The sequence below is a fragment of the Hippoglossus hippoglossus genome, chromosome 14, assembly GCF_009819705.1.
Source record: "Hippoglossus hippoglossus isolate fHipHip1 chromosome 14, fHipHip1.pri, whole genome shotgun sequence".
In the NCBI taxonomy this organism is placed as follows: Eukaryota; Metazoa; Chordata; class Actinopteri; order Pleuronectiformes; family Pleuronectidae; genus Hippoglossus; species Hippoglossus hippoglossus.
In genome coordinates this window covers 17095507-17120745 of record NC_047164.1, presented here as the reverse complement: position 1 = coordinate 17120745, position 25239 = coordinate 17095507, and the positions used below count along the sequence as shown (strand labels likewise).

Here is a 25239-nt window from a genome sequence, read left to right as displayed (position 1 = left end):
TATACATATTTAATTATTTATTTTTCCGCATCATGTTGTCAACAATTCCTCAAGGAAATGAAAAGAAAAAATAAACCCAGTATGTAAAATGAAAGAAATCCCAATGGTAAATCTAATTAGAAATTTGAGGCCAGATGTTCTGCTTTCTCTCTTTCCCCAAAGTATTCTATTGGCAGCCTCCAGCCTCTGTATTTTTCAAGAAGCTATTTGGATGCACAATAAAGCAAGAAAAAAAATCTTTCATTTTCAGCCAGTGGCTATTCCTTTATAGATGTCATTTGCTGAATGCTTTTCATCCAAAACGCCTTGTAAGACCACGAGGGTGTGCGCTGTTAAAGGCCTGCTCTCCTGTTACTTTCCTTCTGACCAATATGGTCAACTCCAGTGGAAACACTTGATTTGTGCCTCCTCCTTTGGATAACTGCCATATTGGCTTCTACTGAGAAGAGGAAAACAATCATTTCTTTGGTATATGACTATTACTGACACCAGGCAGCACACCAAGGCTTTTGTTCGCTGAGCAGGGAGATTTAGTAGACGGAGCTATTATTTATGACTTTTTTCGCTTTTATAAACCCATGATAATGCTCATCACATTAAGTTTGAGCAGGAAAACCACCCACAGTATACTTACCAGCCTCTTACCGGTCTCTCTAGCTTTAGTTGTTGATGAAATAGTTCCCTCTTCAGACTCTAAACATCCACCTAAATGATGCAAGAGTGAATATACCTTTATTTACAGTTGTTTTTCCATGAAAATAATAGATTTTGCCAGAGGCAAAATGTAAACCCATTGCTTCTACCACAGGTTTTTCTTACCACCCTCAAAACACTTTATGTACAGGTTATGGACAGAATAATAGAAATGCCTTATAAAACATAAAAATCATATACTGCATTACTACAAACAACAGCCCCACAGTATAAGCTCAAGCAAAATAGGGTTTTTTTGCGAGGCAATTTTTAAGAGAACGTCCACAACTACCTTGTTTGTTCTAGACTTTTGGACTTTGGACAAAATACCAGATTTTTAGGAAGCTGCTCTTCAGGATTGCTTGTGTTCATTTGACAAATTCATTGTCAGGTACAGCGCCGAAAGTTGGTGATGCTGGTGGTAATATCATAATAATTACAGTAGCAAGGAAATGAACCGGTTTATTAAGTTTTACCATTAAAAAACGAAAGACTACTACCCGCCCCCCCCCCAAAAAAACAACACAGCATTTACAAACCAATCACTGTAAAGTAAAGTTAGATTCAGCCCATGTAGGTGATGATGAAGCGACACGCTTATGTTGTACAAAAGTCTTTAGGCTGCTCGTAAATTGCAACGTAAAATCCAATCTAACAAGATCAAATGTATAAACCTTGCAAAGACATGAACCTTGGGTAAGACTTTGCACTTTCAGGTTTGAAAACGCCTTAAATCACGTAGCTGTTTGGAAGTTTGTGCTGTGACTCAGCCCCTCACAGTTTGCACCAGGTTGTAACACGGAACAAGCAGAGCTACAGAATTGCAGCGCAGATTAACTTAATGCACCAAATTAGACCACACTGGTGTTTTTCCTCTGCAAGGAGTTCCATTCAAATTTAATTTGAATTGCACAGAAAAAATGTAATAAAAGAAAATCAACTCATTGGAATGTACCCCAGGACTTTGAAGCTTGAATAACATTGCAAATTGCTGAGGACTTAACCCAAATGGCCTCAGAATACTTTATTCAGTAGTCTCACCAGGACTGACACATGAAAAACTGTAGGGCATGCACCTCTTGAACTCGTGTCTGTATATTCACAATAAGGTGCAGATAATGATTACTTGCGCGGTGCTTTGTCTGGAACCAACCCAAGCAGCACGGGTATTGAATGGGAGAAATAAGTCGTAAATATAACTGAATTGGTATTATCAAAGGCATGGATTTTCAACTTAGAACAGATTGATGTAGAACAGGTCGGAAGGTGAGTCGTTCCTCTGGGACCTTGGTGCTACATGGATGAGACAAACAAAGACAAAAGGGTATTAAAGGTGGAGATAGTGAAAATGGGCAACAATAATAATAATAACATTCAATATATTATTTCTATAAAATAATAATACCATGAACCGCTCCACCAGCGGTGTGAGTGGCTGGCTGCTGTCTGCTCTGAGAACCTTGCATGCTGCTGTGTTGTCGCGGCAGCACCGAGGCAACTCCTGGTGGTCTCTCCACCAGTGAGACAGCTCACTGTTCATGCGGGTCTTTACCTTTAAATATTTTCTTATTTTAATTAGGTTAGCTGTATCCTGTGGTGCTTCAGCTCTAAACAGTTGGACCGCTCCTTTGAAAATGATTGTCGGTATAACATCCTGTGAGATAGCAGCGTTAGCCTTTCCAGCTGCTAACAGTAGTTGTTCTGAAAACAGTAGTGGTGGTATGCGTTATCTGAGGCCCTCATTAGCAGATGGCAGAGGAATGATTGCATTATCTCGGTTTAAAGTCACAGGTGATGGATCAGTGTACCTTTAGGATGTACTGTTTATGACTGTATCTCTTGTGCACGAATACCCTTGTTGCTGATTGGCTGGAGCAGTCTTGTGGTGTTCAGGTAATCTAGCAATCTTTCTTTCCCAAATACAGAGCCAGGGCTGTGTAATTAAAATATAATTTGACAGCATACAGACAAAACACACAGCCAGCGGACCACTAGGAGATATTAGCACAATTTGACAAAAAGTGTACTGAATTAAAATGGCTCACTCTCCATTTAAGGGTAAGAGCGGTAAAATAAACAGGGTCCAACCCTGACATATTGGCAGCATTTTGGTTGTGTGTGCATGACTGAAATCACCAGCAGAGATGGGAAATATGCAGAGGTGTGTTGCTGTTTGGTTCTCAGGGGTCTGCCTCGACTATAACCACAGAACTCTCCCTCATTTCCTTATAGATATGAACACAGTCCAATGGCACACCAGACAGTGATGATTCCCTGGCATCTCGGTAGCGAGTAAGCGCATCCAACTCGACGGCCCTGCCTGGACTGTCGCTGTGTAGGCACATTTCATTGAAAACAAAGATGCTGCAGTTCTTCATTTTATGCCGGGTAGTCCATCGAACTCCCTCTGCCAATCTCCACAAGATCTTGGCAGCTGTAGCTGAGTTGTGCCGCGTTAAAAAGGTGCTCTTGAGAGTTGAAGACCTGTAAAATGACAAAGCCACTGAAATATGTGGTCCGTGAGAGGCTGCCACGTCTACACACACTGACACACTGCCTTGGCAAGCAGCCTTTTAGATGCTAATGCAACTCTAAAATTGCGGGTAAAAGAATTAGGAGGAAATGAAATATTTTACATTGTGTGTAGGCATGCTGTCTGTGGGAATGATGTACTCCGATTGCACTGCTCTTTGTATGGTTAATTAGCTACAGGCTGTTTGAATGTGTCGGATGTCATATGAGTGACTAACTGTTCTCATCTCTACAATAGACTTAGTTGGAGATTTCAAGTAAGTCTAAAAGAGATGTAGATCTAAACTAAACCAAATGATGGTTTAGTGCTGTGGCAGTTCATATAGTGTGTGCTACTAAAGATAAGGGCACTCAAAGAGTCCATACCTCCACCAAGGCCCCACAGTCCCATAATGAAACCACATTTAAACCCCACCGGATCTGCACCAAATTGTACACACTCACACATATCAGCTCCATACAGGATTGGTGAATTATCTTTTGCGAAATCAACAAAAATGGTTAAAAACGAACCTATTTCGCAATGTTGAAAAAAGCAGAAAAATGTATAAAAAAAAGATCCACCGCCTGATCCGGATTCCACTGAATTTTGCAGTAATCTGTCCAGTAGTTTTTGGTTAATCCTGCTATCTAACGGACAAACACAGACGAAAACGTAACCTCTTTAGCAGAGGTAACTAGATGGTCGCTCTGAGAGTGCATACCTCCAAGACTAAGACTATCTCACCATATTAATAAAACTGGATTGAATCGGCCCATTTATCAGGATCAGATCCAAGATTTAATAGAAATGGGTTTAGTGAGTTTTGAGTCACCCTGCTGAAAAACAAACTCCTTTTTGAAGGTAGTAATGTCAACCATCAGACATGTATTCTCATTTCAGTCAATATCATATCAAAGCCTGATTTTATTTGTGTCCTTATTGCTCTTATCACAATGCTAAATGCTAGTTTGGAGTCGGAGCCTGTGAATGTTAAACTACTTTTACTGAAATGACGGCAACGTAGAAAAGCGAGGAGGTGTGAGAGGAGATGATGTGTATGACCACTGAACTGGTGGAGGTAGACAGAGAGTGGATTGTTCCCGAGCTGACCAATCACAGTTGGCCAACAGTGGTCTACGTCACCAGGCTGTGATGTATATTCTGCACCTATGTCTTACCTACATATTTAATTCAACTTGATTCAATATAAATTGTAGTGTAAAATAAACTCTATTACTGCTTCATAGCATGCGACGGGACTTGTGTGTCAGACTGACTGAAAAGGCACAAACAGACATACACTGCCTTCTCGTTATTGTTATGCATCCACAAACATTGATCTTTTTATTTTTATTATTTCATGTGCGTTATAATTTGAAAATAATAAACAAAAGTGATATCCTGCTTTAGCCCTCGCCTTGATTTCTTCAGAGGCCTGAATCTGATTCTGAACATTATTAAAGTCATGAGATCTCATTTTGCTAACATCTAATAATGAAAATAACAATGCGGTTAATACAGAGGCAGCTATATCTGTCCGAAGTCATTCCCCTGGCAAACCCATGTATTTCCTCAAACACATCTTAAGTCTTATATTGGATTTGGTGCCGGGTCAAAATGAAAGCTTTAATATTAAAACCACATCAGTCATGATAATGCATTTAAAATGAAAATACTTTTGTATCTGAACATGTGGTGAAAAGGGGGCTTTTAGTTTAGTGTGCTCAGTTGCTTCAAACTTTGGAGCTGTTCAGATTCTGATCTGCAACCAAACTGGTCACGGGCGTCATAGAAAATAGCAAGCAGGTCTTTTTATTAACTCTGTAGCTCAGCTTGAACTAAACACAAGTGTCATCTCGTGCATCACTATCAAGTTTTTACAATATTTAGTCCAAAATGTATCAATAAATCAATGAAAATGTTAAAATGCTTGATCCCAGCCAGTTATCTATTATGTTAATATTTCATTAGCTACTTTGCTAATTTGGATTTGGACATGAGTATGAGCAAACAAAAAGAAGATGGCCATCTCCATGCTTTTTGTTTTCCATTCCAGATGTAACCCAGTGAGAGTTTAGCCAAGTGGATGATACCGTGCCCATATTAAAGCTCGTGGCTAAGAGCTTACAGAACTGTGCTATTTTCCTGCAATTACTTCAACTCGAGCATAACAATCCTAAAACCCTCCCAGCCCCATTAGAGCGAGAGTGTAATCAGCTGAATTGTTTGGCACAATACACAGTAAATAATAATAACAAATTAAAATTAAAAAAGAGAAGTTTGGAAAATAAAGCAAAAATAATTCCATCCACCACCCAATTAGTTGATCCCCTAATTCAGCCTGCTAAACTAGATGAATGCTATTGGCTAACCTATCCCAATCTGCATTATTTATGCATGAATTTGTACATAAATTAATCTTTTTCAAAAGCATAAGACCAAAACAGTATGCATCTTAATTTGCTCCCTCCCTCCTTCTCTCTCTCCCCCTCTCTCTCCCTCTCTTTCTTTAGGGTTAGGAGTCGAGCCCGTGCGGCAAATGAGTGCAGGAGTGCTTAAAGCCCTCTGTTCGACTATCTGAAATGTTATTGTTGCTGCCATTGCATGCCTGACTGTCAGAATCGTGGGGTTATAATCCCAGCCCAGTGGCAAACATAAACAATGAGCGAGGGGAAGCAAATGCAAAGTAGTGTGGCTCCTGGCGTGGTTAGACACACTGCCGCAGCAGCACCCCCCCCCCAATCCCCCTCAGCCCCCTATAAGAGACACAAACTGACATCCAACCCTGCTACATGGAACCTGGAATATACGCACGGAACAAGATAACGGGAGGCTAAGACAGAGACGTATTTACATGACAGTAACAGGATTACTCATCCCTACAGTGCACAGTAAACTCATTGCGCACACTGTTGTAGAAAAAATAATTTGAACTCATTTTCATAGGTTTCTAGTTTGGAAGTCCGTGCTTTGTGAACAATGGAGAGAGCTGTTTCCAGAAAGCCCCTTCGTTTTTCTCAAATTCACACATTGCCTTTTTTTCCTACAGGAGAGAGGGGAGTGATGCAGATCCTTCCCCCTCTTAATACTCTCCGCTTGATAGAGAGCCCATTCTGTTAATTAACCAAACCACACGGGGCCAAACATAAGTCCAAATGCTCTCGCTTGTTTTGATTTAAGTTCACGGTATATTCTCCCAGTAAATAATAGCTACGAGAGACAGAGGCTGCGCGTGGAATTTCTGTGAACCTCCACCGGCGTGTTTGATGCTATGAGGGAAGCCGAGGGTCAGATCTCACTCAGGAAGAAGAAAGGGACTGGGTGTTAGTACGGTGTTAACCCATGACCATCACCAGCCTTATCTTTCTACTCATACAAGGTTTAGCACAACCCCTAACCCTAACCCTTTATCTTTATTTATTCTATCTGAACAAAAGTACCTGCCTTGTGCCCCCTTACACACACACACACACACACACACACACACACACACACAGTGAAGGCTAAATCCTGACAGGACAGACAGTGAGTTGTTAATGTGGTGCTGACAGCTTTGTAAACACCTCTTTTAAATCTCCTTAAAAATGCCAGTGTGGCATTAAGAAATCAGTTGTCAACACGTCTCAGTTGAAAGATTACACCTGCCCTCAGAAAAAATATTCTTCCTCTCTTTCTTTCTCTTGACAAGAGATTTGTGATATAATCTACAAAATTCAACTGGGGTGTACAGGGGGCTGACACATCCCGCACGAGAATCAATGGAAAACATGAAAGGGCCACAACAACACAAATGCAATAGTGACAACGTGACTCCAAAAGCCACAAAAGCAATACAACGGAAACACAACCACAATGTTGACAATGAGCGGAGTTACTTACTGCTGTCAAGTATTTTTCTTTTTCTCTTCTTTTTTTTCTGCGATCATGTGCGCTGCAGTTCTGGAAACCCTGGACAAGTCAATCCAATTTGATGCTTGTCTATTTAAGGGGATACAGGTGCTTGGAGCAAACCACAAAGGAAGAACACACTTGTACCGTATATAAATATACAAGCATCCCATTTTAAGCGTCGACTGGCTTGTCCAGGTTTTCACAAACCAGGGCTAGACCACAGCAAGGAACTCTAGTGGTTTCCATTGTGTAGCTTTTGCATTTGTGTTTTCCATAATGCACTTGTGTGAGATGTCTCTGCCACCGTATACGTGAGAACAAAAACATGGGTGTATTTTCAAGTTTCGTCTCTTGCCCTGTTTAAGATTGAATGGCACTGTATTGTATCTTTACAGAGGTGTTGAGATTTCTACAGTGATATATCAACATGTTCAGTACAAACTGAAACTCCATTCATACTGTTAATAATCCTCACTTCATATTCCTTTCATAAATTTTCAGGTGCAAAGTTGCATAATGAATTGGAGATACAAAAAAAATTCCGTCCTATTGTAATATTACAAAAAAAACATTTCCTCAGCTTATTGGACCATGCACGATTATGTTATTACATCATTTGAGCGGCAGAATATCAAACCAAAGCAGAAATTAGTCATGTAGGAAATTTTTACTGGAATTGGGCCGGCTACAGAAGAGACTTGCTTTTATGATCAAACTGTTACAGCTGAAGAAGTACTAATTAAACAAGGAATTAAAAGTGAAGAAGATGAATGGATGTGCATACCCCATTACGGAATGAAAGGCCTAGGTTTGGAGATATTCCATAATTATATATATATATATATATATATATAAATATTATTTTGTATGTATTAATTCACAAATAACTGTAAAACTTACTTCAGTTAGGATGAACACATTTTGTAAATCAGATTTACGGCACTTTATTGATCCCCCCCCCCCGCTAAAATGATGACTCTGTATTGCCGGGCTTTCAGTCTCTGCTGAACTGTTCAAGAATCATAAAGTTCCTTTTCGCATCGCTGCTCCTTCAATCCCTCGGTCAACCCATCTGTGACTGCTCCCGCTCCACAAGTGGATGTGCTACAAATCCGAATCCAACACGTCCTTTTACCCGCTGTCTGCCTGAGTAGAGAAAAGAAAATGTGAGGCAGGTAAAGGATGTTTCTCTCCATAGCTGAGGATGAAATATCCCCCCTGACTGGATTCTTTCTCTTTTTCTTTTTTTTTGTGGTGACATTTAAAGAGTAAATCCACACCGAATCACATTATGGTGGAAAACTGCTGCTGTGCCGGTGCCTGTGGGCTTAAAACGTCTAGCCTCGCTTCCCCATGATGTTTTCAATCACCTGTCAGAGGCACAACATCTGCATCGGGCATCGCTGACTGATGTGACCAGAGGGTACAGCATCCTTGACTATTTGTATCTATAGAGAGCAGATCAGCAGTGGCAGATATTTGCCCATTCTCATTCAGCGTGGATTTAGCCTTCACATTCTGCTGCAGCTTTTATTTTACCTATTTTTGTCTCTGTTTACATATATATTTGCATTATATACTCGGATTTGCATCAGTCTGTTGTAAAGTCTATTTGTCTTTTCTCCGTATACACCTCCTGCAAAAATGTGTGTATGTTTGTGGGTTGATAGGTGTGTGCGTGAATGCAGGGTGATGTGTGTGTTATGTGTGCACGCAAGGGGTGGGGTGGGGGGGGGCTCCTCCTCCAGGTGTGGTATGTGATAAGAGAAAAGATGTAAATGTATACAGATCACATTCACACACTGTGTTACTGCGCACCGCAATGGCATTCAAACCCTGATCCTGGAATCCTGCCATTCTGTCTGCCTCTTTTCGAGAGCACTGAGCTTCAAAGTTTCCGGCATCGCTCGACGGAAATGCAGATGTGTCTCAAAAAAACACTTAAGGGATGATTATATTTGTTTGTATGACTAAGTCAGATTTGTAAAACAGAAAAAAGGCAGAGCTTGGTGTGGACGATGTGCTGGCCAGCGTCTTGCATGGTGGGCAGACTCTTCCGGGGATTCAGGGAGAGTTTGGAGGCATTCTCTCTCTCTCTCTCTCTCTCTCTCCTTTTGTCCCTGATGCACAGATTCCCTTCGCCTTGTCCTTGGTTTACCTCTCTCATACTCAAATATGGCCACCGAGAAGCAGGTGAGAGGGAAACAAACAGACGTTCTTTAAGGTGACAAATAAAGGCATCACGTGACGTAGGATCTCCAGACACTCTTATATACCTGAAATGGACAAAGCTATTGTGTGGTTGAAGAAATGCGATGACTTAAATAAATACCACATACAGATTAAAGGTCTTTGCAAACCAAGTCTATATTTTTTTCATCCTCACGCTGTGTTTATCGATTTTCACACAGATTATGAAACTTGTGTTTGTCATTTAAGGTTTCGTACAAGTTTCGATTTGCTGTGATTGTTGCATCTGTCAGCGGAGTTTCAGGGAGTTGTCTGAGCTGTTCGGGATCAATTGGATCACAGAAATGTTTTTTTTTTCTTTCTTGGAGTCTCAGTTCCGGTTAGCGAATCAAACTGGACTACTGACATCCTGAAATCCTGAAATAGACTTGGAAGTGGAATTTTGCAGCTCCTGATCAGAAGATGAAATTCTTCTTGTTCCTCCTGACGGCTTCTCTAGATCGAATAGTGTCCCAGTGTTTCTTCTTCTTTTTTCAAGAAGGCAGAGGATCAAAAAAACCATCCTCCTTCCTCATTTTATCTCCTTCCGTGACTTTTTGGAACAAATGGAATAATGATGCTCCTCTGACTCAGTGTGAAAGGTTTATTGGATGACGGATTGTAAAACACATACGGGAAGTATAGGGATTTGGTTTGCAAAGACCTGAAGTGTGATTATATTAAACCATTGCCTTGGATTCTCATTTTCTTTAATGTGATTAGTTGCCAAAAACGCACGGCTGAACAGTTTGAGAGAGAATATTCAATTAAGCAGCCGAAGATCGCCAAACTCAATTTCTGCTAACTGAAAAGATGATGAATTTAAATTGTTTGCAATCACATAACCGACTATTTCTAAATGAGGCTTTTGAACATGTTGATGTGAAATGTAATTATTTGACGGCTGGTCACTCAGCACTGGAACGCCCTGTTTGTTTTACTCCTCTAAACGGTAACGTCTGTTGATGTGTTTCCTCATCACCACCACCACCACCACCTCTCTCTATCTGCCCTCTTCTTCCTAGACTTATGGGCCACCTGTGAAAATACTGAAACGTTATTAGTACGGCTGGTGAAGAGCAGCATAGCATAGCAGTGCGTGGGCGGGAGCTCTCACATGATTGGCTCAGGGACACCGGGAGCCTGAGTGGCAGCTCTTAATGGGAGCCCTGGAGAGGTAACCCAACAGCTGTGTGTTTGCAGCTAATGAGAGATGGGGGAGGAGTAAAGGATCACAGACTGGAAACACTCTGATAAACTCCTTGCCGGGGAATGGCTGGGGAAGATAGGAAATCAAGTTTTCTCCAGAGGACATTGCTTAAGGCTTTCCTTTGTGACAAAACCCGTGTTTGACTCATTGTTGCCGGCTCGGTGCTTAAAGCAGTTATGCTCACATGGCATCAGTGTTTGGGGAGAAAGGGGAGAGAGCAACCGTGGCGTGGGATGGATTTCACCCCTTGCTGAGCCACACTGATTCATAACCCTGAGCAAGAGCATTTTTTTTTTTTAAGTTGGTAATTACCCTGCTGCAGTTTTAATAGATGATGCCAGACATAACGAGTTTATTCCACACACCGAGAGCATTGCCTCTTTCTTTTCCTGTGCAATTGATATGGGGGCTGTCTCCACTTAACATTTACCATGCGCATCACTCCAACACCAAGCAGTGTTAAGATCCCATTCCCCCTAAATTCCCCCCCCCAGCTAATGCAAAAGGCTGTGATACTTCCCCTCTCTTTATTATAACCGCCTGAGGGTGGCGCCAAATGAATAAATAGTGGCCGGGGCTGCTTCCATTTTAGGCCCTCTCGTGTGGCTACATGGAATGCATATCAACAAGTAAACTGTCAGTGGCGGCTACCTGTTACATCACATTTGGACAAGTTGAACATTTTTGACATAAACGCGATGGTTATTCGGAGCAGGCGTAAACAAAAAAGAAAAAGGAGTGAAGGATGCGCACTGTGATTACACGAGACGCTCATTTGAAGGAGGAAAAAAAAAAATAAAAAAAAGAAGAAGCATCGTCCTCCCCTCGTGTTTATGCTGACCCAGTTTGATGAGATCTCCGTAAAGCCGTAGGAATCGCAGCGTTTCCCTGGTAAGCAGCGGTGTTGGAGGGTGAAGTTAGTGTGTGCTGCGGTGGATGGGAGCCCCACCTCCTCCCACGCTCTGATGAGTACAGAGGGAGAGAGAGAGAGGGGGAGGGAGGGAGGGAGAGAGAGCGAGAGAGAGAGAGAGAGAGAGAGAGAGAGGGGGAGAGTAACTAACAGCATCTCACCACTTGCTCTCTGGAAAAAGCCTCAGATGGGCTTCTTCTTTAGGACCGCTCAGCTCTTTGCAAAATAAAACAAAAATGCCATTTGCGTTGCCATCGCTCAGACACCCGGTGCGTCCGAGGAGTGCGCTCTGAGGCATCTGGGAGGGGGGGTGAAAGCGCTTGGAGAAACTTGGGACCAAAGGGATGCGCCAACGCGTGCGTTATTATTATCTTGGCGGGGATCAACTGGAGGACTGAATGAAGGATGACACACGGTGGGCTCTCCTTATGGAATGAGACTGCTCGTTTCCCAGCCCTGTCTTAAAGAGAACCACGCAAAACCCCCGCTCAGAACTTACGGACAGACCGATACCGACGTTTCCACAGGACGACTAAAACACGGGGAATCCTTACATTTTTTTCTCCGACGCGTAAAGTTCGTGGATTTTTGGAAGTGATTTTTCGCTGCCAGCGCTGTGATGGAGGTTTGAGGGTTATAGACACCTGCCTCTGGGAGCACCGGCGGCGGACGCGTCAGCTGCGGACGGTTACGCGACAAGCGCACAACGAGAACTCTCTGGATCAGGTACTGAAACGATAAAACGCCGAATGCCCGGAGAAAGTTGGTCCCCTTCTGTGGGGAGAATGTGTGTCGCGATGTGAATGAAGTTTCTTTCGAAAACGCCTCTGACTTGTGAATGGAGTGATTGCGCAGACCGTGCATGGTCCTGAGGGACTGTTATTACAACAAGTTGTCCGCGGTGCACTTTGCGAGGAGAGACGCCGACACATGCAGCAGCTGCTCGGTGTTACAGGTTGATGCGGGAGGCAACAGTCCAGATGTGTCACACGCGATAATGACTCGCCTTTCGATTGTTAAAAAACACACACACACACACACACACACAAAAAACCGATCCGGCGCGATTAAAACGCATCCGACTGGACCGGAGGTCGAGCCACCGTGCGTAATGGCATTAAGTCTGCGTACCGTTGCACTTCAGCTACAGTATGAATGCACGCTCTGCAATGTGATCCGGACCGGCGTCCAGACGCATTTTGTTTTTTATATTTTTACCTCTGTGATTCTGTGGAGCAGATAATCTGATCCATTCGTATCCAACCCCCTCCACCTCGCCCCCATCTCCTTTTTTATACTTACTGCAAACATCATCATACTAATTGCCTGCATCAGTGGATCTTTATTTGGAGCCCTGTTTACTCACGAGTAACGATTTCTGCGCAAATAGCCCTAATTTTGAAGTATAGTCTGCCGGCGTTAATATCCAATCGACAGCTTTCCTATGGAGGGGATTGGTGCATATAATTGGAGAAGGAATAGAATAGGAAAAAAAGAAGAAGAAATCTTTGATCAGCGCATCCGCACGGGTAATCTCCTCTCTCCTTCCAGTGAGGGTCTGGGGTGTTGTTTCTTGCCACTCCACCGACCACCAGGCACATTATAATGGTGTGCTCTACATAGAGATGTCGGAAGTTCCCCCACACACTGTAGACCGTCACAACAGAGCGGATCAAAACAGGCCTGTGACCCACTAGTAGCCCATATATGACAAACTGTCTGCGAGACATAGAGCCGATGAATGGGATGACCTGAGCTCTATCTATCTATCTATCTGTCTAACTGTCTATCTATCTATCTATCTGTCTGTCTGTCTGTCTGTCTGTCTATCTATCTGTCTATCCATCCATCTTTCTATTCATCCAGCTATCTATCCATCTAGTGTCATGTAATGGGCTAACTGTTTGCCATTTGGTAAAGATCCTATCACAGAAAGGGCTTGAATGGTTTTTTTCCTGACACCACTGCCCTGACAGCTACTTGAGAGCACCGGCCTTTACAGACTAACACCAAAGCAGCCAAATAACCCCGTGAGGAAATCTAACCAAACCTCTGCTTTTTAGTAAAAATGCACAAAGCAACAAAAAAAAATCCAAAGTGTATGACCTGTCGGTGAGTTCATATCTCCCTTTTTAAACACGCCGGGCAATGCAGCCTTTTTGATAGCGGTGCATTCAATGGGTGTTTTTATGTGGTACTAGTGACCCTCCATCAGCGGTTCTGTGTGTGGAGAAACCTACACGAATAGCTAAATCAACTACCCATACCCATAACAAGTGTTTCCAACCAAAGGCCATTACTTTCTCATTACCAATAGCCGGGGTTTACAGCCACTCGAAGTGTGCAGGGTAACATTTTGCAGTAAATTCTATTGGTAGATTAGCTGCAAGAAGACCCAGAGCTGTGATACCTCCCGTCATAAATCAAGCTAGTGGGAGGGAAATGGATTTCACCTGTTATACTAGCTAAAGGCGCAGAGTCAGCCAATACATCAAATCACATCAGTTGAGAAAATCATTAAATTATCCGTTATCTTTCCACACTGTGGCGGAGCCGACGAGAGCACATCCCTCAGCAGAAATTCTCGGGCTTGATTTGTACCAGGTAACAGGTGAAAGCTCTGGTCCTGCAGAGGAGGCAGCCGACTGCTCGTGCTCCTGAGTCAGAGGCTCCCCTGCAGTCACTGCCAAACAAAAACAAGCAATTTGCAAGAAACAAGCCATTTATTTCATTTACCTGAAATTGTTTCTCTTGGAGCTACAACCCACATTGACACATCGGTAATTTCATAATTATGCCTCGGTTAATTCTATGCTTGTGTCATTTCTTCTGGACCCGTGCAGCGGCCAACTTAAAGAGCAAATGTCACCCAGTCGGTCCCTGAGTTGACTCAGTAGATAGTCTGTCTCTATGGTAACCAGGACAGGGGCTCATGCTCAGCAACACAATTATATTGTTCATGTTCTAAATACCTGACTTTTTGAAACACGTGACAGTTTTCTTAATTATGTGTTATAACGGCACATACGCAGCCACAAACTTCCACATGTTTTTCTACTTCCTCTACTTAAAGCCAAAAACTGACATTTTACATCTAAAAAAGCATCAACAAATCTCCTTCAAAACCTTCTAAGGAAATACTGATGATAGATTGATTGCTGCTTTTATAGATGTCATATTTTTTCATATAAATCTCCTATTCAGATTTACGCTTTATTTTCCTCAATAATAATTAACATTAGCACATTGTATACTATCCAAACTGGTCCGAGCTACCAATTTATGTGTATTTTTTGATAAGCACTGAAACTGCAGTAAGAGTCAATTAATACAGATGCCTTGTGCCCAACATTAACATTACAATGCACCAATTAACCTTATACTTCCCATTCCTCCAGTCTATTAAATGTCAACATTGCTGCAGACAGTTTGACAACTGCCTGTGGTGGAAAGGAAACACACCAAAGCACTGGTAGTTGCCGTTTTAGAAGACCGGCTGAATGAACAGGGTCTTAGCATGGGGTTGAGGACCCCTGCCATCATTAAAGCAGGGGATTGTATCCCTCTCGGGAACGAGGCCAACTGCGCACAGTTTGACACAGGAAGGGATGCTAATTGTAGACTTGTATAAGTTTAAATGTTCTCTTGAACAATGGGGTCAGCTGGGTGATGCAGTGTGTGAGGGCTCCGGGCAAGTCTCAATCAGATCTTGCAGTTTGACTGATGCTTAGCTGCCACTGGAGTGTTTCACCTTCAGCACTGGCACTGGGTTTGGAGCCTTTAGGGGAGATGGGAGGCTAAAGGATTTTCGGCAGTTGCTAGGAAGAATTTGGGTGTCCACTGTCATTCAAAATGGCACTGGAGGAAATTGGCAGTCTCGTGAGATAAGGAAGAGATCAGAAGGAGCAGGAAAGTAGGCTTAATGTGAGGAGACATCCGCCTACCCGTTATTACAATTCAGGTCTTCTACCTTTTCTTTTTGAGGTTTTTGCATATCTTTATTTTGATTTCTAAAAAAATCGAATGCACTTTTTCAGTTTTTATAGTGTATGATAATATCTATCTATCTATCTATCTATCTATCTATGTATATGCTGTTTATTTGCAAGTCTATATTTAACAGTAGAGAGTAGAACATCCATGCGGTCCTTCATCAATCAAATCCCTCCTGCATTTGACTGAATCGCCGACCCTCAGTGACGAGACACTCTGAGGTGACAGGGTGGGCAGGAGTGAGACCCACTGTCTCTTAGGGACACTCTTATCTGAAGAGGTCATTGGCAGGTGAAGAGGTATGCTTGGGTGAGCTTCTCCTGCCGCTTGCGAGTGTGTGGACTGACGGCCACGCTGAGCATGAGTCATTAAACACCGACTCTCCAGTCCAGTGCTGTTGCACTTGCACTTGGCGCCCCTCATGGTCTTAATCAGCTGGGTTTCGGTCCCGCAGTGGCAGGCGGACTTCTGTGATGTTTTTTTAAAAGCCTCAATTTCCACTGCTGAACAATTTTGCCTTGACTGCATTCCTTCGCTTGCAAAGTCAAACATTTCTTTGCATGAGATGTAGATAACACAGGACCCAGTTTTAGTCTTTGAAGGTCCACTACCATACTGTGGTACAGGCTGCCTTCACTTTTTTTCTCTGTGCTGGAACCATCTGGACTATTGCACGATCACAGCGTGAGCCTATGTGCTGCATGCTTTTTCACTGGTGGAATTTATGTCCTCTCTTCACTCAGACAGTGAAACGCTTTGATTCTATTTGGAAAGATATTTCTTCGGAATATTATTTGTTGCTCCAGAGCACCTCCGTAAGTGTCTGAGTGAGTGTGCTCGTCTGTTTAAGCAGGATGTTTCTTGCAGCATACAGTGCATACGAAAATTACACCAGGAGCTCTGTAAGGTCTGTAGAACTAAAATAGCTCTGCATGAAGGAGGTAGAGTGTAGGCTACCCTCATAAAACCTGTAGTACAGTTGGGGTCACCCAAGAATTAGTCCGGTCCAAGTTGTCCTGAGGTGAAGCGACCACAGAGCACTGTACTGTAGCTTGCAATTTTCTAGTTATAATCTGTAATCACTGCTTAAAGTGAGCTACAGTGTTCGGGAGTTATCAGGGCGACTTTTCATAGCCAAAAGGATTTCAATTTCTCAGCCTCACACGTCCCGAAGATTTGTGTTGCAATACCGTATCCAGTTTGTAATATATGCCTCACTTGTTGGCACTCTTATTGTATAATTCAGTCCTAACAGACGCCAAAACCTTAATCCTGGACACAACATAAAAAAAAAAAAAAGTTTTATTAAGAGTGGTTGGCCAGGACTCTAATATGACACATACTAATATAGTGGAAAACTAACCTCTTGTTCCTCCCTTGGTTTTTATGCTGAGTTATGTATCACAATCTCCCTGCATCAGCGTGAAGTCTTGTGGGTCTACCACACCATCTGGGATGGCAGATGATAACCAAGTTTTTCAGAGAAAAAGCGCTGAGTTGCAGGAAACGTCACTCCTAGTTGTGTTCAGCAGTTTTAATTCACCCATTTTTTGCTGCTCAGGTAGTGAACTTTGGTGAGACGCGTAGCTGCTCAAGGAGACGCACATCCTCCAGTGGCGAAATAATCCCCTTTGTCAGAGATGAGAAAAGAAAACTAAAACCATCCTGACAAGCTTTTGATGGAAAAAAATTGTGAGATAACTGAGAAATGTGAGATAAAAAAACCTATAGGCATGGTGTCAATAATATTTAAGCGATAGGAGATCTGCACTGAGTGATGGCAAAACCCATATTTTATGAACAACATGAATTTTAATGTAAACGCAAACAAAGAAAAAAGGAACACCAATTCGCTGTGGCTGCCAGGCACAGTGCCATCTGGAAGACAGGCATTAGGCCAACTGGAAGACATTAAGTCATGAGTGTCACCAACCATAACAATCATGTCACTATCAAAGGATGCCTATTCATTCTAGAGGCGGCTGTAATAGCGGAGGAATACTTATATCTAAACTAATTAATTACAGTCCGACTGCCGGATCGTCTCTTTACTTGTAACCTAAAATACACAGTGAATATTGAGGGGGGGGGGAATGCAAAGTGATGCAGGTGTTAAATATGATTACGTACATGTGACCATATCATACAATAAATCTTTTTTTATTTTTTTATTAGATTCTTCAGATCTCAATACGACGCATGTCAATTTGAGTGACTCCGAATCTAAATGTCTTTATTTAATAGACATGTCTGCATGCTGATCTTTAAGCCGGGATAGCAGTGTTGAAGATTTTACAGTTTCATGTAGAACTCCCTCCTCGCACTTCTTAACTGACATCACGACTGATGATGTTTGGCTGTGAAGCGTCAGTTAGGTATAAGAAACGTTTCTTCACGTGAACCCTCTGATCTCGTTTTTTGCTCCCGTTTGCTTTTTCCCCTCCGTTTGCAACACATGTACCAAGAGAAAACACACCGGCTGTTTACGCCACATCGACTAGATGGCTCCCCTGAAAATGTAAAGAGGGACACAATCGATATCTGCGCAATTAGTACATCAATAACCTGCACTTCCAATTTTAATGTATTCAAAGGGAATTGGATTTCTCATCGGATTTCTGTATGTTTGTGTTTTGCTGTCTGGCTTAATACACATTTACTTTGCCCCTCTCTGGATTATCTTTTCACGTAAGGACATGCAGAATGCAAAATTCAGATTTGAACTCTGAATAACACTAGCTGCTCATACTCATGTATATTTCTATCTCTCTCAAACCCACACAAAGTAAGGATACACTGATCCCACTGCTTACTCTCCAATCCCTACACTTACGGTTTTGGCCAGTACTAGACCCAGTGCCTGTGCATTATTTTATTTTTCAGTTTTCTGTGTTAAAGTGAGTCGATCATTTGCTACTTGCTAAAATAAAAGCCAAGACGTTAGTACCCCAATGTTCTTTGAAGGCTTATGGAAATCTTATCATTCAAGAAAGTTGAGTAAATTGTATTGTTGCAATTTTGTTAAGACTGCGACAAAGGAACATTATTTAATAGGGACTGCTCTGGGCAGCAGTGGACACACGCACAGGAGTGAACTCTACATGATTAGTGAGCAGGCACTCACAGATGCGGCACACACACTAAACTGGTAAAATGCTGCCACCACTAAGTTTTGCAGAGCACTGGACCTTGATACTTAACCTCATGACTGCTCCCATTTCAATTACCAAATAGAACACCACACACACACACACACACACACACACACATACATTGGAAATAATTATAGTCTAAAATCACTGCAGCATGAAAAAAAGCCAGAATTCTTTAGCTGGAGGGAATACAGATCAAAGAAGACACTAAAATAATGGGTCGTAATTACATAGTTGAAAAGTTCAAAATCAAACAATGATTGCAGTGTTTGAGCTCGCCAGTAGCAAAGGAGCATTGGGGGGGGGGGATTTCTTGCATTGTGCATTGTTGCAAGCCACATGTGAAGCTAATGGCCAAGTTGCATAATCTGCATGAGGAGAATTGATCTCCCTGCCTCTGTGACCCTTAGTGTGCAAAACCATGTTGTTAGAGGCCTGACTGGTAATGAACTAGATGGAGCAGTTTAGCTTTGTCAATAGACAACATCGCATTGCAAGTTCATAAGGACTTATTTCTGAGGGTGGTTTATACTGTTTGAGCTACATTGCTTCAACTCTAATTATCATGAAGTGTTATACTGAAATAATTATCATCTTAGGCTGTGTTGAATCTCTGAGTTTGCATTTTTTTTTTTTTATTTGATTACAAATCTGAAATAATCCGCCCTGGCCCTCAAGTTTGTTTTGCGTGTAGCTCACCAAATAAATATCTTCTTTTTTCCCCTACATTAGCTTCTTCATGAAATACATAAAGTTGAGTCCTTTTTTTGAAGCAATTGAAGGAAACATGTTTGAATATAGTTATGATTACATTAGAAAAATCCTTATTCTCTCTTTGTTGCGGTCTGATGATTATATTGTGCTTGCAGGCGTGTTGTTGTTTCAGTTCAACATGTTGACAATATAATAGAACGAACAATACAATGTTTGTTTTGTTTCTGTTCTGTTTTGTTGATGTGGCTTCTGTTCAAATTACAGTTAAGTTACTAGCCTATACAGCTTTTTTTTACAGGTCGCATATGTTGGTCTAAATGTATGAATGTGACTTCCAGATAACATTTTGACACCTGCTCTATTTGTCGTTTACAGGCCCTTCTTCTGATGACCTAATGGAACTGAATTCACACGTAGTGCTTTTTTGGGTCCTGGTGCTGTGCTGTGGCTCTGCTAACGGCAGTATCCTGTACCGCGTCCAGGAGGAGCAGCCTCCCAACACCCTTATTGGTAGCCTGGCAGCCGACCAGGGACTGCCTGACTCGGGTCACCTCTACAAGCTAGAGGTGGGTGCCCCTTACCTCCGTGTCGATGGAAAGACGGGGGACATTTTCACCACAGAGATCCCCATAGACAGAGAGACCCTGAGGGACTGTCGCACGCTGACGAAGGGTAAACCCTGCTACCTGGAATTTGAAGTATCAGTCACAGATCTGATACAAAATCAAAGCCCACGACTTATTGAAGGACGTATCGAGGTACAGGACATCAATGACAATACCCCACAGTTCCCCTCTTCTGTGCTCACCATCTCTGTCCCCGAGAACACGATCATGGGGGCGCTGTTCTCCATACCCTTGGCCACAGACAGGGACTCAGACAGGAATGGGGTAGCCGACTACGCGCTGACTGCCGGGCCAGATGCAGCAACCCTGTTTGGTTTACAAGTGGCTGACGACAGGGGAGGGAAGCTCCCACAGCTGATTGTCCTGGGCAACCTCGATCGTGAGTTAAAGGATGCCTATGATCTCACCATCAAGGCAGTGGACGGAGGAAACCCTCAGCGCTACAGCAGTGCTTTGCTTAGAGTCGTGGTCACCGATGCCAATGACAACGCCCCCAAGTTTGAAAAGTCCACGTATGAGGCCGAGGTTTCTGAAAATAGCCCAGTGGGGCACTCTGTATTGCAGGTAAGATCTGTTAAATAACGAATTTTGAGTCATAATTTCCATCTGAAGTGCACAGTTGAGCTGCAACCAAAATTATTCAAAGAACCTTGACGTACTGCTGTGAATTTTATGTTCAGCTGCTCAGAGACAAAGCAAATGTCTTCCAATTTATCAAGATGATGTAGAAAAAATCATTTTGCACTGTGTTTATTCCCTCGATATAGCTTTAATGTATGAAAACAAACCAAATACATTTTACTCTTGTGTTGTTTTAAAAAGAAGTCTCTATTCAAAATATAACCACTAATGCAGGACTCTTGGAAAACAAGGCCCTGGTTAGTTATTGTTGAATCACATGTCTTCTTATGTGTACATTTTATCCCCTCCAATTGCTCTAATGTGCATTTTGAATATGAGCATTAGGACATTATGCCTGTACAGGTAATTAAGCCACGTATTGCATTTGTTTTGCTACTCTACTTGCAGATATAGAGCTAGAGATAGACAATGCCAGAGTGTGGGAGTAAGATGCTCTTTGTAGGATTTGCTCTGCCTGCTGCTGTGACATTGCACTGACTGTCATGAAAGAAAAAGCAGCCCTAATATTTCATCATGTTTCCATTTGCACATTTTCTCTGGGCCATAAAAAAAACAAGAACAGGAGAAAAAAGCTCAGTGACATAACCATCTGAAGCAGATGGGAAGAGAAATAATGAAATATACCTAAATAAAGATGTGAACATGCAATGCAATTAAAGGATCAAGGTTCATTGATTAATGTATTTATTCACTGGTCAATCATTAGTAGAGAAACTCTTTCTCTGGCTTCCCTTTAATTATAACACTAAATTGTTGCACATTATTCATGCCTTTAACCATGGAATTCCTTTAATTGCAGGTCAGAGCAAATGACTCGGACATGGGCCCTAATGGAGAAATTGAGTACACCCTTCATCAGGCGGTAGACCCAGTGCCGAAACTCCTGCGAATTGATCGGTCCACTGGCGTTATCTATGTCAAAGGGCCACTGGACAGGGAGGAAATCAGCAGCCTGTCCTTCTATGTGATGGCAAAGGATAAGGGTCCTCAACCTAAAAGCTCAAAGACATTTGTGACCATTGAGGTGACAGACCAAAATGACAACGCACCAGCCGTGGAGATCCGTGGCATTGGTCTCGTGACACACAGCGAGGGAGTGGCGAACATTTCCGAAGACATGCCAGTGGGAACAGCCGTGGCTTTGGTGCAAGTGTCTGACAGGGATGAGGGAGAGAATGCCGTGGTAACTTGTGTGGTTGCGGGAGATGTGCCCTTCCAGCTTCGCCCCGCCAGTGACTCGTCCAGTGACAACAAGAGGAAGTATTTTCTACAGACCACCACTCCTCTTGACTACGAAAGGGTTAGGGATTACCGAGTCGAGATTGTGGCCGTGGACTCTGGGAATCCAGCACTCTCAAGTACAAATTCATTGAAGGTGCAGGTGACTGACGTGAACGACAACTCTCCAATATTCTCCCCAACCTTGTTTGAGGTGGATTTTGCGGAAGAAAACCAACCAGGGGAAAAGGTACTGGATGTTACAGCGTCGGATGCTGACAGCGGCACGAATGCTGAACTCCTCTATAATATAGTGGCAGACTCATCCATCAAAGGTCTCTTTGAGATTGACCCAAATACAGGTGAAGTCAGAGCCCGAAGCCCACTTGATCGTGAACATAAAGAAAGATATGAGTTCCGTGTCACAGCAGCAGATAAAGGTTCACCTGTTCATAAAGGATCAGCGACTGTTGTGATAAACGTCCTTGACCGCAACGACAATGACCCCAAGTTCATGCTCAGCGGCTACAGCTTTTCAGTTTTGGAAAACATGCCTCCCCTCAGTCCAGTTGGTATGGTAACAGTCTTGGATGTGGATAAAGGTGAGAATGCTCATGTTAAACTCTCTGTAGAGCCTGATGGAGGGAAGTTTGTCGTTCAAAATGGAACGGGCACCATTCTCTCAAGCATCTCATTCGACAGGGAGAAAGAGAGCAGCTACACCTTCCGTCTAAAAGCAGTGGACAGAGGAGAGCCACCCAGGTCTTCATATGTGGCTGTTACTATCAATGTACTGGATGAAAATGACAATGACCCTGTGGTTACTAAGCCCTCCAATTCCTCCTTCAGGCGTTTGTCTCCTCTAGCTTCCCCGGACAGCCATGTGGAGATAGTGGAAGCTGAAGATCTGGACAGTGGGCCTAACGCAGAACTGGTCTTCAGTATCTCTGGTGGAAACCCTTACCAGCTATTTCGCATCTCCCCTTCCAGTGGGGAGATCACTCTCGCAAAGGAGATGACCAGCAAACACGGTGGACTGCATCGCCTAGTGGTGCGAGTGAGCGATAGGGGTAAGCCTGCTCGTCACGCAACTGCCCTGGTCCACATCTATGTCAATGAAACCATTTCAAACGTCAGCTTAGTGGAGGCCCTAGTAGGACACAGTCTTTACACTCCACTGGACAGGGACATTGCTGGGGATCCTGACAGTGGCTTTGCAGCACAGCGTAGTAACATTTTATTTGGAAGCCTTGCCGGTGTGGCAGGTGTCGTCATGTTGATCTTGGTGGTGGTGTTCATTCGACACCGCATCCAGAGAGAAACTAAAAGTGGGTATCAGGCTGGCAAAAAAGAAACAAAGGACTTATACGCACCCAAACAGGCACCAAAGAATACCAAAGGCAAACGAGGGAGGAAAGGAAAACCCCAAAAGTCCCCGAAACCACTTGGAGACGACGAGGAAGTCAGCCTCCAAAAGAGTCTCAAGTTCAACCTCGATGGAGTCAATGATAGCCCCAGGATACACCTGCCCTTGACCTATTCACCAGGAAGCCCAGATATAGGCAGGCACTACCGCTCCAACTCCCCCTTACCTTCCATCCAGCTGCAGGCCCAATCGCCCTCTGCCTCACAGAAGCATCAGGCTGTCCAGGACCTTCCCGCTGCCAACACCTTTGTAGGAACGGGAGGAGATGACAACTCGACCGGATCAGACCAGTACTCAGATTACAGCTACAAGACCAGCCAACCGAAGTACAACAACAAACAGGTAAAGTCATGCCTTCCATAATCTAACTGCTGCCTGAATGGTCTGTCAGAGGAGTGGATGGTTGATTTGTCACGTTGTTTCAGGGCATTGAAGAAGGACAGTTTAATTTTAGATCCCCTAATAGGTGGTATTCTTATTGAGCTCTCATGTAGGACTGTGTTTTCAGCTCCAGTAGTAGTGTCATAATATACCTAAAAGACAGTAGTTTAATACCAAATTAAAAGAAAACGTGAATGGCTTGAGTTATTATTGTGCCTTCAGTCCAGATTGTAAAAACACGAAAGGATACTTAAACATTTAATGTGATGAGATGATGCAATAAGAAGAGACAAGATGTCTTTCATCTCCCAAGTTATTTTAACTTTAGAAAAACTGCATTCCCTTCCTTTTTTATTGCTATCGTCACATTGACAACACAAATGTGCTCTGGGAATAATGTAAGGACTCGTAGATATATTACAGTATCAATTAATCACTTTAACGCAGTGACTTGCTGTCTTAGTATTTGATTAGCTTCCACTCTGGAGGGTGAAATTGGATACACAAAAAGTTCCTCCAGGTATGTAATTCAAACCCAGATGGCCCTTTTTTTTGTGAGATTGGTAGTGGAGTTGAGCAAAGTCCATTTCTCAGTGACTTATTTCAGCTCTTCTGCCTGACCTCTGGTGCTCTGATCTCTGCGGGTCACTTGGTCTTATCTCCCCACTCCTTATGCTCTTATCTCCTGTTATCTTAAGAACATTTGGCAAGGGTTTGAATTCGCCATGGAAACAGAAACATTAATAGACACACAGGGGATTACGAGCAGAAAAATTGTCCAGGGACAGGAAAGTAGTGTGTCTCTAGGTTTCTGTGTCATCTGCAAGTGTGTGAATGTGCGTCTTGGACTAAACAAATGTACATGTGTATTTTTGTGTGAGCAGGAGGATCAAGCAGACTGCTATAATCCTTAAATAGTGTAACATTCCGTATAGTATTACGATCCCATCAGTTTATCAAGATAGATATACACAGTCTATTTCGATGCATCTCTTTTTTCAAAGTGATGACTCGACTTATTCAATGTGAAAGAAAAAAAGGCCTAGTATCCGTAGGAAGCAAAAACAATACAACTCAATTTCTAAGTACCCCCAAATCCAAAGACGGCCTCCTACAGGGAAATACCCTCTCAAACAAACACAGTACATCACTGATCAGCAGCATAACTTAACTGAACAGTCACCATAACTACGACACATATTTGTAAATCACACAAATAAGAACCAGCTCTATAAACGCAATATTCATGATGCTACACTTGTATTCAAAAGATATATCATAGATAGTCTGTACTGAAAATATGACATTGATGCATACAATTTATTTTAATTCACGACAGGTTGACATGGGCTTTCCAGATGCTCCCATAACTTGCATTGCAGTGCCATCCAAACAAAAGAGTTTGACAGTTTCTCTGCAGATACATTGTGCCACACAAAAATTAGCCAAAGTAAACGTGGAAAAAAAAAAAGATGCCGCCGAGAGCAGGTGACACATTTTCTGTGGAGACAACTTCAGAGCCAGTCACACAGTTGGCTGGTTGGTAGTTTCAACAGATGCTCGCTGACAGCTGAGGTGATCACGAGCCTTTGTGGGTGGAGTCAGTTTGGAGAACAGTCACCACTGTCTCCTTGATGGA

At 42.8% G+C, this 25239-nt stretch overlaps 1 protein-coding gene across 1 annotated transcript in view; it reads left to right on the top strand.

Moving 5' to 3' along the window:
* The first annotated feature begins 11567 nt into the window (after positions 1–11567).
* Positions 11568–25239, top strand: part of pcdh1a (protocadherin 1a) — an 88397-nt gene continuing 74725 nt past the window's right edge. The window contains exons 1-3 of the mRNA XM_034606943.1: positions 11568–12174; positions 19683–20497; positions 21375–23561. Of these exons, the coding sequence (XP_034462834.1) occupies positions 19703–20497; positions 21375–23561 (2982 nt within the window). The 5' untranslated portion in view covers positions 11568–12174; positions 19683–19702. The remainder of the gene's footprint in view (positions 12175–19682; positions 20498–21374; positions 23562–25239) is intronic.